General features: G+C 43.9%; 1 protein-coding gene across 4 annotated transcripts in view; it reads left to right on the top strand.

Moving 5' to 3' along the window:
* crata (carnitine O-acetyltransferase a) overlaps positions 1-12,682 on the top strand; it is a 67,403-nt gene that overhangs the window by 26,847 nt on the left and 27,874 nt on the right. For 3 of the 4 annotated variants that reach the window (XM_039764416.1, XM_039764417.1, XM_039764419.1), the window contains exons 2-7: positions 3,412-3,690; positions 3,839-3,957; positions 7,873-7,926; positions 8,182-8,347; positions 8,436-8,610; positions 11,968-12,146. In XM_039764416.1, coding sequence (XP_039620350.1) covers positions 3,412-3,690; positions 3,839-3,957; positions 7,873-7,926; positions 8,182-8,347; positions 8,436-8,610; positions 11,968-12,146 — 972 coding nt within the window. Of the gene's footprint in view, positions 1-3,411; positions 3,691-3,804; positions 3,958-7,872; positions 7,927-8,181; positions 8,348-8,435; positions 8,611-11,967; positions 12,147-12,682 lie in introns of those variants that run through there. The other variant, XM_039764420.1, reaches the window with a different exon arrangement.

Genomic DNA, 12,682 nt, shown 5'->3' with positions numbered 1-12,682 from the left:
CGGTCGGGATTGTCGTTCCGTCCCATGAGTGGAAAGCGTAGCGGTATTCCGCTTATCACAGACTCACTACTTGCAGCTTGCGGTACGAAGCGACATGATGTGAGCAGAGTTCTGGTGCTCCCATCGTTCCCTTGCTTTTGTGCGCGACTGGAAAAATAGACAAAATTATGTCTCTGGAAATAATTAATGTTGATGGAGTACAAATGCCTCACCGTGTAGTAAATATCAGGGGGGTTCAAAAGGGCGACCTTAATATAGAAAAAAAGTTTAAATTTCATCACAAAAATAACAGAAACTACGAGTATTAAAGTAATACCGCTCAAATGCAATATAACCAAGTGAATGAGTTTGTATAAAATATCAAATTGATCTACATATTGAATTGCCTTAAGAAGTGGTCAACTTAACAGTCGGTCGCCTTAAAAGGCCGGTCAGCCTAGTATCTATATAATTTATATACACACCATAAAACTGCAAACATAACCAACCATTAAATAAAAGATAAACTCAAAATACACACACCCATGCATACTGTACTTATTTGTAATCATGAATATACATAAGTCAACATATACAAACATAATGTCAGCCTCTTGCAGGGTCAAATGCCAGCGAGAAGAGACAAGACTTTAAAAATAAATTTAAAAATGGCCAGTGTTGGTGCAGACCTAATATAATAAGGCAAGCCATTTCAAAGAAAAGAAACAGCCACCACAAAAGCCTGATTCCCCACTTTGCACAACTAACAGCATGTGGCTAGTAGGATGCACTGCTTTTGTTGGTTCCATTCAAACATTTAAAAACAAGTAATAGAATTTTAAAATCCGTTCTGAATCGGACCCAAAGCCAATGGATTGAGGTGAGTATTGGTGAAATATGTTCTTGTTGACGAGAGCCAGTCAACAAGCAAGCAGCAGCATCCTGGACAAGTTGTAGGTGTCATAACCAGGCCCGATCAACACCTACATACACGGAGTTACAATAGACCAAGTGATATGTTATAAAAACATGGCTGGCCTTTTGAAGATCACTAAAAGAAAGAAAAGTATTTACCTTAGCTAAAAGTCTCAGCTGGAAGAAGCTGCATTTAACAACAGAATTTATCTGTCTGTTGATCTTGAAAAAGCTGTTAACAATCAGGCCGGGGTTCTTAGCTGAAGCTTTATAGGGCTTCAAGAATAATGTCTGGGACACTTGGGGTTTCTGAACTTGTGGGTACTGAGTGAAGTCTGAGGGGCAAAAATGGCAAATTTATCCATTTAAAATTAAATCTTCAATGCAAGAAAGTGTGTGGAAAGTGAAGGGGACTGAATACACCTTGAGTCAACTGTGTAGTCACAATAAGCAGTGCTGCACAGTGCTGATCAATCTGTGCACAGCAAGCTCTTACTAAACTTTATTTGGAATGTTGCCTTTAACACAAGCTACTTCTTTTGTCTTTTATATAGTGCTTTTCATCATGAACTCTAGTACAGAGTCCTTCTAGTCCAGTTTCATGCAATGCTTTTTATAGTTGGTAATAAAACGTATCATTCTGTATTTAGCACCTAGCACTGTGAGCTCTATTAGAATATTTCATATACTGACTTTTACACAAAGTTCTTTTATTCCTTTTGATATGGTGTGTTCCATCTTGACCTCTAGTACAGAGTGCTTGTAAATTGCTGGTCTGTTATGGTTTGTAGACAACCTCCTAGCGCACAAAACAGGCATCATTTGTTTTATAGTGACTTGCATTGTGAATTTGTATTAGAATATCCTTACTAATTTATTTATATCATAGCTACCACTCACAGCTCTTATTCCTTACTTTATCTAAGATTAGCCAACGTACCCACTGTAGACTGGGTTAAGGAAAGAAAGCAAGTACCAGTATAGGGAAAGTATTGTAATCATGCAAAAATTCCATTTTGAGAATTTGATGAATCTTGACATTTTAGACCTCCCTGAGTCCAAAAGTACCGTTTTTGGAATTATGTGTGTGTGTAAACACGATAACCTGAGTACATTTTCACTTAGGTTAACCAAATTTTGCATACAAGTATGAGGTACAAAACCTAGATTTCTATAAAATTTTGAGCTATCTCCATTAACCGGAAGTGGTACTTTACCTTTTATTCATGCAACTGTAGAGTCCGATTTATTCAGCTTTACTTTTATAATTGTTCAATATGTTATTAATTTGATTTGTTGCCAAGTTGTTTGCCTGCCTATGGTAAAGTCATCCCTGATGGAGGATCACAGGAATCATGGGAAAGAGGGGTCCTTTCATCGGAGCAACGTTTCAGCCATGGAATGGCCAAATGGGGAGGCAGCTTGATGGATGAGGTCTCCAGAACTCTAAAAATATCCAAATCTTATTATGTGATATCATCTACTGTTAAATTCTGCTCCGTACTTCTAAAATTTTTATTATTATGCTGTATTGAGGATTTGTTCAGTTCTGTGTATTGTATTGTATTGACCCCCTTCTTTTGACACCCACTGCACACCCAACCTACCTGGAAAGGGGTCTCTCTTTGAACTGCCTTTCCCGAGGTTTCTTTTTTCTTGTCTTCTCAGAGAGTCAAGGCTGGGGGGCTGTCAAAAGGCAGGGCCTGTTAAAGCCCATTGCGGCACTTCCTGTGTGATTTTGGGCTATACAAAAATAAACTGTATTGTATTGTATTGTATTTGATTTGTTGTTGATGGTTCTTTAATGTAAATTATATAAAAATATAATCGTTGTCTTGTAGTTTACTCCTCAAATATCTGTCCTCATATCTGAGTATACGAGAAAGTCGAGGGGAGACCACTCCCAATTTTTTAAAATGGTGGCCCTGTTGTTATTGCTGGCTCTCCCATCTGTCACCCACACGGCCTCTCTATCAATGTCTCCGCTCTTGTGAGTTGAGAATTTGATCTTTTGGGGTCCAATTGGATTCCAGAATTGCCTCAGTGTGTGTGGGTGTATGTGTGTGTGTGTGTGTGTGTGTGTGATGAGTGTGTGGGTGTGGGTGTGTGTGTGTGTAGGTGATGAGTTTGTGTGTGTGTGTGTGTGTTGGTGATGAGTGTGTGTATGTGCATGTGTGGGTAATGGGGTGTGTTCGTGACGGGTGTGTGTGTGTGTGTGCGCGCATGTGGATGGGTGTGCTGTTCGATGTGCAGGCTTATTGTGTAGGTCTGTTTCCCACCTTACACCCCCTCCTACCAGAATAGCCCGAGTTGAAGTGTTATATAGGACCTTTGTAGTCACATATGCTCTTTGAGTGAGACTGTGAGGTTCATGGTGGACGTGTAAGAGCCCCCTACCCCGATCCTCATGAGCTAAGGAAACCGGGCAGCATTAATGGCTTAGCGGCACACGGGAAGCTGCCTTTGACAAAGTGACATTTTGTTTTTCTCTGTCTGGTTTCTGTTCTCCTTTTAAAGGCCAAGCCAGCCAGGATGCAGTCTTCCAGCCTTGTGAAGCCCGTTTCTCTAACCAAGATCCCAGGACGTTATCTGGCTCACCAGGAGGGTCTCCCAAAGCTGCCTGTTCCCCCACTTCAGCAGACCCTTGATCGGTACATGGCCGTGCTGCAGCCCATCATCAGTCAAGAAGAGTTGGAGCACACAAAGCACCTTCTGGATGAGTTTGGGAAAGCAGGAGGCGTCGGGGAGCGACTGCAGAAGGGGCTCGAGAGGAGAGCCCGCAAAACGGAGAACTGGGTACGTCTCGCCGAGCATCCGGTCAACTTTGTGGGAAGGAGATAGGGTGGAGGGCACCCCTTTCTGATGTGACCTCCATGCCTGCTCCCTGTCCTCTTACTTTGTATCTAGCAGTATAAATGCCAGCATGCTGTGTGTCTCTGTCCAGCTGTCTGACTGGTGGCTGCAGACGGCGTACCTGGAGTACCGCATGCCCGTGGTGATCCATTCCAGCCCTGGAGTCGTCTTGCCCAAATTGGAGTTCCAGGACCGGCAGGGTCAAATCAGGTAAGTGAGAACAGGAATTAAAAGACAAAAAATGTCAGTGTGTTTCAAAGGAGCGTGAAATTAGCTTCAGATTCATTTGTCTTTTGCTTCTGCAGTGAAGTGTGTGCCCTGCAGGGTCTTTATCTCCATGCTAGGGTGCCATCTCTTTCACTCAGGTACAGGAGGCCATGGAAAAGGCAGTAGGTTTGACATTTGGTTGTAATGTCGTAGGCCAGGATTCTTGAGTTCCCTCAGGCCCCTTTTCCCCCTAGTACTGTCCTGACAGCGAAATGGTCAGAGCTCACTGAACTTTGTACTTGGTGCCCTTTTACATACTTGCTATTTGTAGCTCACGCATTCTCTGGAGAAGCCACCTGTCACTACTTTGTCAAGGCACAAAAAAAAAAAAAATAACATGCTTGTAGTTTTATTGGGTGCATCAGACCCCTTTTACAATACCCCTAAGGAGTCTGGGTATCCCCATATATGATCCTGTTTGGAGGCACCAACCTGTTATACATTGGGGTGATGAAGGATTACACATCTGCTATATTAATGGGGAAACCTTCTGAGATATCAAGATTTAGAAGCAAAGGTGTTGCTGAAGGAGAACTTGACCTTCTATGTGGTGCTCTGCAAATCCGTGAAGTGAGATTCTGACCGCTGACACATGGAGGCGCTGTTTTTTTCTCTGCATGGCTCGGCTTACACCAAGTAAAGTAGACCCCTGGTGCCAGGATCTGTCTGCAGGTGCTCATCTTCTGTATGGATGTATTTTTCTCACTTGAGGTAGCACTAGGGTGTTGTACCGTGTTAGCCATTATGAATGTAGAGAAGAGCCAAGCAAAATGACACCTTTTATTGGCTAACTAAAAAGATTACAATATGCAAGCTTTCGAGGCAACTCCGGCCTGAGTTGCCTCGAAAGCTTACATATTTTAATCTTTTTAGTTAGCCAATAAAAGGTGTCATTTTGCTTGGCTCTTCTCTACATTCACTTGGGGTAGGAAGATCCCCATTCGGTGATATCTTGAATGTTGTTTTGGACGTTTAAGTCAGAATTTTATTGTACCCTGCACACGTGACACAATGACAACTGCTGTGTCAATGCAGATTTATGAGAGCAAGTGTCCTTGGGGAGCTGTGCCTTTAAGTGGGGCTTGTAAGGATCCAACACGGCTTATGGGAATTTTATTTTTCTACTTAAGAAGACAATGTAAACCAGACATTAAGGGACTTTCATTAGCTTTTTTGGCTAACGAAAAAGATTACAATATGCAAGCTTTCGAGGCAACTCAGTCCCCTTCTTCAAGCAAGATTTAATTGATTACATTTTGCCTGAAGAAGGGGACTGAGTTGCCTTGAAAGCTTCCATATTGTAATCTTTTTAGTTACCTAATAAAATGAGCAATTTTGCTTGGCTGCTCATTACATCCATAATGGCTAACACAGTACAACGCCCTAGTAAGCTTCACAAACAAACCTGCAGTAGTGAGAGACCCCAGCTGGAATCACTATCAGCAAACAGTAAAAATCAGTAGTGAGCTTTTTGGAGGGTCCTGTTCTTGCAGCACTAATTAGAGAAGAGGGAGCACCTCAGACCAAAGAAAGGTGGTCTCCAGTGTGTGTGTGTGTGTGTGTGTGAGTGTGTGAGATTTAGGACATTTGAGATCACTGAATGGCAATCTTCCTTGTATATGTGATATGTCAAATGTAGGAAAACACAATTCTCCATATCTAAAATGTATGGTATGTAGCCACTAGGGGGCGGCATGTCTTGTACTTCTAGTTGATCGTAATCAATTTGCCTTTTTGCCACGTACCTACTTGCACCACAGTGAACCTTCAGGCAACCAAATTTATCACACATTATATGGCAGTTCAGTCATACAGTGCCGTATGCGTCAGTTCCACTCTCCTTGTCAACTTCTAATCACCAATTCACATCGTCCTCACTATCGCTTGATTCAACTAATGGTTCAGTTTCAGTTTGTTCTAAAACTGTCTTTACAGTTTCCCGTTTACATGTCATTTTGTTTTTAAAACAAGGAAGTGCGACCACCGGGGGTGCTGCAGCTCCCCAAACACCTACCAGAAAGGCTCGGGCACAAGTCGCCAATAAACAAAGGTTTTATTCATGAGAAACCCTTCCAGTAAGCGTTTCCCATGCCACAACAACAATTACAGTTTCTAAGCCCAGTAACACTCTGCAACTCTGATAACTCCTCTCTCAGTCTCTCAACCCCTCTCTCTCTCTGTCTGCCTCCTCCATTCCTCCCAACAACCTTCATCCTCCTCCTCCCAACTCTGGCTCCCCAAGATGAGACAGGCAGCTCCTTATAAATAATACCCTGAAGTACCTCCGGTGGCCCAAAGCTGGGACCCGGAAGCATTTCCAGATATTGCTGGAGCTCGACGAAATAGGGCTCGCTAGTCCTTTCTGCACCCCCTGGGCTGAGACAGCAAACTACAAGTTCCCAGTGTGCCCTGTGGCAATACATGATGGCACCGTAACCCATGGGGGTAGCCTTCTAGTAGTTTGGAGGAGGTAATGCTCTGAGTAAACTGCCTTCCCCCATCCTTCAATGCTGTAGGTTCCCCTGCTGGGTAGGGGTTCTGGGTGGTGCCCCTCACAGTGGGCATAATCCCATTATATAATCCAGGATTTAGGTGAAGGGGCAGTTGTGTCTCAAGCCAGGTAAGAAGTGTTGCCATTAACTTGTTTTATGGGTGACTGCAGCATCAGGTGACAGTGATGATGGTGATGATGATTTACATGGGATGGCGCCAGTGCATTCGGCTCCCCACCTTTCATGTTTCCTTGGCTGTTTTTCATTGTCTGGATTTTGGCGTCATTTTCTTAATAATGTTTTGTCTCTGCCGGTGAATGATCCCCCAACACTTTTGAATATTTGAGACTCTGTAAAAAGGTGGTTGAGAAATGACTTAGGTGACTGGCCTTCATGTCCCTGCCACCTTTCTCATATATTCCACCGTTGGCTGTGCCAGTCTACCTACATTGTTGCTGGTGGGAAGAACCGTACGAGAAGGCGTAGAAGATGTGGGAAGCTTAGATGTGTGAGGGTACGATGGAAGGCCTTCCATGCAACCCCTATGAGGAACCCTACATGGGTCTGGTTCCTGTAGTGTCTCCGGTGGCACCCTCAACTGTCATCCTGCCCTGTGCTTTGTGGTGCCATGTTTCCGGTGCCTCCAGTCGGTCATCCTGTGCTGCTTCCTTTCCTGCGCAGGCTGAGGAGATGTAATCGCAGTGTAGATCATAGGAATCTTCATCCTCTAGAGCGTGTTTCTCAGCTGGCTAGCAGTGAGTTGAAGATTACCATGGTTTTAGTCAATACTAGATCGCTAACAAACAAAACTTTTATTCTGCAGGGTTTTTGCACATTTCATGATTTGGATTTTATGTTTTTGACCGAAACGTGGTTTCAGGAAGGTGAGTTTGCGCCCTTCTCTGAACTCTCTCCTCCTGACTGTAAATTCTTTAGTTCCCCTCGGATATCTTCCAGAGGTGGAGGTCTGGCGTCACTGTTTAGAAGCAGATTTAACAATGGGAACCCCAATACTGCCTCAAAAGAAGGAATGGGAAAGCTGAGATGGTTTATGACCTTTTGAAGGCCATACATTGTTAACTATAAGGTTTTATTATGTTGCACATTGGGTCATTTTATTACTGTCAATACTCCAGGTATGTAAGTATGACTTTTTAAGTAGGCACGCCAAAGCCTTTGCCCCAGCCCTCATTACATAAACATCTACAAGTAGCTGCTATCCCCTGTCACCTTGGGATATACGTTTTGATTTTTCTCCTATATTTTCTAGAACCCAGCCATTCCCACCCTACCTATGCCTCATACTTGTCCTGCTGCTCTCACACCTTTAACCCTCACTGTTTTTTATGTCTCCAATCTTCTTCAGGTATGCTGCAAAGTTAATTGCCGGTGTTTTGGACTTCAAAACCATGATTGACAAGTAAGTATTGCAAATAAGCCCTTGTGTATCCCCTCACCTTGTGGTCCATGGCTTCCCACTGCACCCCAGCTCCCCACTTACCAACTTACCAAAGACAGCCAGCCCTTTGTCTTTGAGGAGAGCACATACATCAGACCTTTGACTTTATAGCCTTTTGGTGTTGTGTGGCTTTAAGTTTACAGCAACTGTACATGATACCTGCATGTCTTGTTCTCCCACCCAGCTGACTAGAGTGGCCTTGTTGTTTGTCCGCAGTGAAACATTGCCTGTGGAGTACCTAGGAGGGAAGCCCCTCTGCATGAATCAGTACTATCAGATCCTCTCCTCTTGCCGTATCCCAGGCCCCAAGAGGGACACCGTCATTAATTATACACTCAGTAAGAGTCCTCCCACCCATGTGACCATCGTGCACAACTTCCAGGTAGGACTGTCTGGTGCCCACTATGTGTGACCTCATCTCACACTTATTGAAGGAGAGCGGTGTGGCACACTCTTACTTCTCTTTCTAGTTTTTTGTCCTGGACGTTTATAACAGCGATGGCTCCCCACTGACCGTCGACCAGATCTGCACCCAGCTAGAGAAGATTTGGAACTCCTCTCTGCAGACCAACAAGGAACCTATTGGAATCCTCACCTCCCAGCACCGCAATACCTGGGGGAATGCCTATAACAACCTTATCAAAGGTGGGTGTTGCGTACATTTAAAAGTATGCACTATAAAATACAGTGAAAAGGATTGGTCCGAGAGGTGACCACCTTTTATTTATTTTGGTTTTCAGAAGGCTTTTGAAAAGGTACCACGTGAAAGGTTAGTGATTGGACTTAAAAAGGTTAGGATTCAGAGAACTAACTGTGGGTGGATACAAAATTGGCTCAAACACAGGAAACATAGGGTAATGGTGAGGGAAACATTTTCAGAATTAGGTGATTTTAACAGCCCACCCATACAGAAATGATATAGCTAGTAAGCTGGTCACGTTTGCAGGATAACTTGCAGATGATGCCAAAGTAGGTGATGACGGCAGGCAATGTAGAATCAGCTAAATTGTCAGAGAGGGATTTGACAGCAGTACTCAGTTTGCCTTTTTGCCACACACCTACTTGCACTACAGTAAACCTTCAGGCAACCAAATTCATCATGCATATTATGGCAGCTCAGTCGCACAGTGCCGTATCCATAAGTTCCACTCTCCCATGTCAACTTCTGATGACCAATTCACATCTTCCTCACTATCGCTTGATTCTACTAATGGTTCAGTTTCAGTTTGTTCTAAAACTGACTGTACGGATTCTCGTTTACATGTCATTTTGTTTTTAAAACAAGGAAGTGTGACCACCAGGGGTTTCTGCAGCTCTCCAAACACTTAACACAAGTTGCTAATAAACAAAGGTTTTATTCATGAGAAACCCTTCCAGTAAGAGTTTCCCTTGCCACAACCACAATTACAGTTTCTAAGCCCAGTAACACTCTGCAACTCTGACTTCTCTTCTCTCAGTGTCTCAACCTCCCTTCCTCTCTCTCTGCCTCCTCCATTCCTCCCAACAAGCTTCGTCCTCTGGCTCCCCGAGTTGAGACAGGCAGCTCCTTTTATATAAAACCTCGGAGTACTTCTGGTGTCCCAAAGCTGGGACCTGTGAGCACTTCTGGGTAATGCTGGAGCTCGACAAAACAGAGCTTGCTAGTCCCTTCTGCGCCCCTTGGCAACACCACCGGAACCCAACAGGGCTGAGGCAGTGATCTACAAGTCTCAGTGTGCCCTGTGGGAATCTGTGGTGGCAACGTAACCCAAAGGGCTGCCATCTAGTGATTCAGGGGAGGCAATGCCCTTAACAAATTGTTACAGAGGGATTTGGACAGCATACACACTTGGCCAGATTTGGGGAAGATGAAATGCAATGTCCCCGGCTCCCACCTGCTTCATTCCCCTCAGCATGGACGCATGGCCACCTCTTAGCTGCACTGTACTCCATAACCGTAAATCATTATGTTGAGCGGATAATCCCCCTTGGACTTTCCAGCATATTATTATTAATTTATTAATATACTAGCGACTGGGAGCCCGATCAAATCGGGCTACAAATTCTACGTTTGTGAAATCCATACTTTCTCTGCAAAGAATTATTTGTTTTTTTAAGTCCTTGAAATGATTTTGTTATCATGGCACTGATTTGTGCTTAAAGTAGACCTTTTCGGCCGATGTAATGAAGAGCTTCCTGTTTAAACGGGGCTGCGAGACGTGTGAACTCAGATCTTCGGCGCACCTCATTTGATTTTTTCCGGCAAACAAATTTTTAAAACAAACCGTATTTTACGACTCTAATCAGAGTCGGAGTAATAATTCTGTTGGAGTGGTCATTTTAGATCAGAGATCGGCTAAAAGTTAATGACCGTTGTTATTACCCAGCCGTCATTACTCAGTTTGCCAATAGATGTCAGAAGGACGGATGCCAAAACCGAACTGCCCAAAGATAAATTTCGACGTACCAAGCAAATGGCGATACGTTCTAAATTACTTACAGTTCCGGAGCTGTGGAAGGGTTTAAGTCGGTTGATGACGTTAATCCTGGAAAGTACTCCCCACCAAACCAACGTTCCAAAAACCAACCGAACTTACTGTTATCTGCTCGAACCAACACCCACTTACTATACTCGGCCGTCCAGCGGAGTCACTAAAGCTTTCGAACATTCTTAGCCAATCATGCAATACTGCGTCCGCGTTTGCCACGTTATGTTCTAACTACAGAGGCAGAGTCCCATTGCATGGTTCTCTTGTATTGAGTCGAGGTATTGACGCGAACACCATACATATGGATAGTATCAAATTATATATAAGGATATGTTTGACAAATGGGGGTGTAGGGTTTGGTTGTTTCCCTTTGGTGACTCAAGCCCAGCAAAACATGCATATCAAACATTAAAGAGCAAAGTTTTCTTGGAGTTATGATCGCGCTAAATGCATGATTGACTTGAAAGCAGCAGCTTAATTCCGGTACTGAAATTAGCTTAGTGCTGGTGCCTACCGTTTTAAAAATGAAGTTTTTCAATACCATATCAGTTGCTGTAGCCCACTGTTGGAATTTAGGTTTGTGTTGCTTGGGCTTCGTATTGTTTGTGGAGGCCTACACCCGTGCCATTATTAGAATGCACTCATTTCATAGCAGTTGTGAGCATACAACTTGATACCTGACACATGGATTATGTGACATGAGAAATTTGTTTTGTCGTGGACATTTTGATATTGTTCCGGTCCATATTGAAGCTCAGTGTATCGGGAATTCTGTTACATGCATTCTCCATGAAAACATGTGATTACGTTTTTCTCTGCTATCACGAGAAACAACATGAGAGAAATTAAAGATATATGAATATCTTCCTTTTTGTGTGAAGTATTTCTTTAAAACATGCAAAGATGACCTTTTTTGAATTATCCATCTAAAATGGTGTGCAGCGATTTTAAATAGGCCAGGGAGCAAAGTCATGTGACAGTTGACCAGTCTAGTAAAAATAAACAACAGTGCTGCAAACCTTGGAAGGATTGCCGCAAAATGGCGCCAACCCAGGGAACCTATTCATTTTCCAACCCGCTATATCCTAACATAGGGTCACGGGGGGTCTGCTGGAGCCAGTCCCAGCCAACACAGGGCGCAAGGCAGGAACAAGCCCCAGGCAGGGCGCCAGCCCACCGCAGGACACACACACCAAGCACACACTAGGGACAATTTTGGATCGCCAATGCACTTAACCTGCATGTCTTTGGACTGTGGGAGGAAAAGCACGCAGACATGTAGAGAACATGCAAACTCCACACATTGAGGACCCAGGAAGTGAACACGGGTCTCCTAACTGCGAGGCAGCAGCGCTAACCACTGCGCCACCATGTCGCCCTCCCAGAGAACCCAAAAAACAAAATGTTGTCCCCAGAACAAAAAATAAAAGTACATAATAGAGTAACTTTGAAAGTGGTAAAAACGGTAGCTCTGCTGTTCTCCTTGCAGTAAGTCCTAATGCATGTATGTCTCTGTGTGTTTTTTTCCTACTAGATAAGACAAACAAGGAATCCGTTAAAGCGATCCAGAAGAGCATCTTCACGGTTTGCCTGGATGCCCCGATGCCACGTGTGTCAGACGAGCTGTACCTCAGTCGTGTTGCTACACAAATGCTCCATGGGGGTGGAAGTCGCTGGAACAGTGGAAATAGATGGTTTGACAAGACCCTTCAGGTAGGTTGGTGATGGGCAGTTCGAGAAAGGGAGAGAGCAGGTGTCGGTCCAGACGCAAGTGGGCATCACTCACATTATCTACAGTACTGAATAGTTGTTAGACCAAACAAGCAGACTAGTAAGGTAGATAAAAGGTATCGACTCAAACTCCATGAACTGAGGGTTGGCATCAACTCAAACTTTGGGGTAGAGAGTGGGCATCATCCCAAATGTCAAGGCTAGAGACTGGGCATCAACTCAAACCTTGGACTAGTAAATGGTCATCAGCCCAAATTTTAGGGCTATAGACTGGCCATCCAGCTATTGCTAAAGGTAGAATGTGGGCATCACTTCAAATCACAAAGGTAGAGAGCGATCATCATTTAAAACACTAAGGGTAGAGTTTGGCATCTAACCACCATCAGCTAAGATCTCAGGAGTAGACTGTGCGTCAACTCAAAACCTCGGGTAAAAGGAGGGCATTGGTTCAGACCCCAAGGGTGGATAAAGGGCCTCTACCCACCACCAAGAGTTCAGAGTGGCTGTTAAAATAATCT

The sequence above is a fragment of the Polypterus senegalus genome, chromosome 9, assembly GCF_016835505.1.
Source record: "Polypterus senegalus isolate Bchr_013 chromosome 9, ASM1683550v1, whole genome shotgun sequence".
Taxonomy (NCBI): domain Eukaryota; kingdom Metazoa; phylum Chordata; class Cladistia; order Polypteriformes; family Polypteridae; genus Polypterus; species Polypterus senegalus.
Note: the sequence above shows the minus strand (reverse complement) of the source record. Positions and strands in the feature narration are given on the sequence as shown.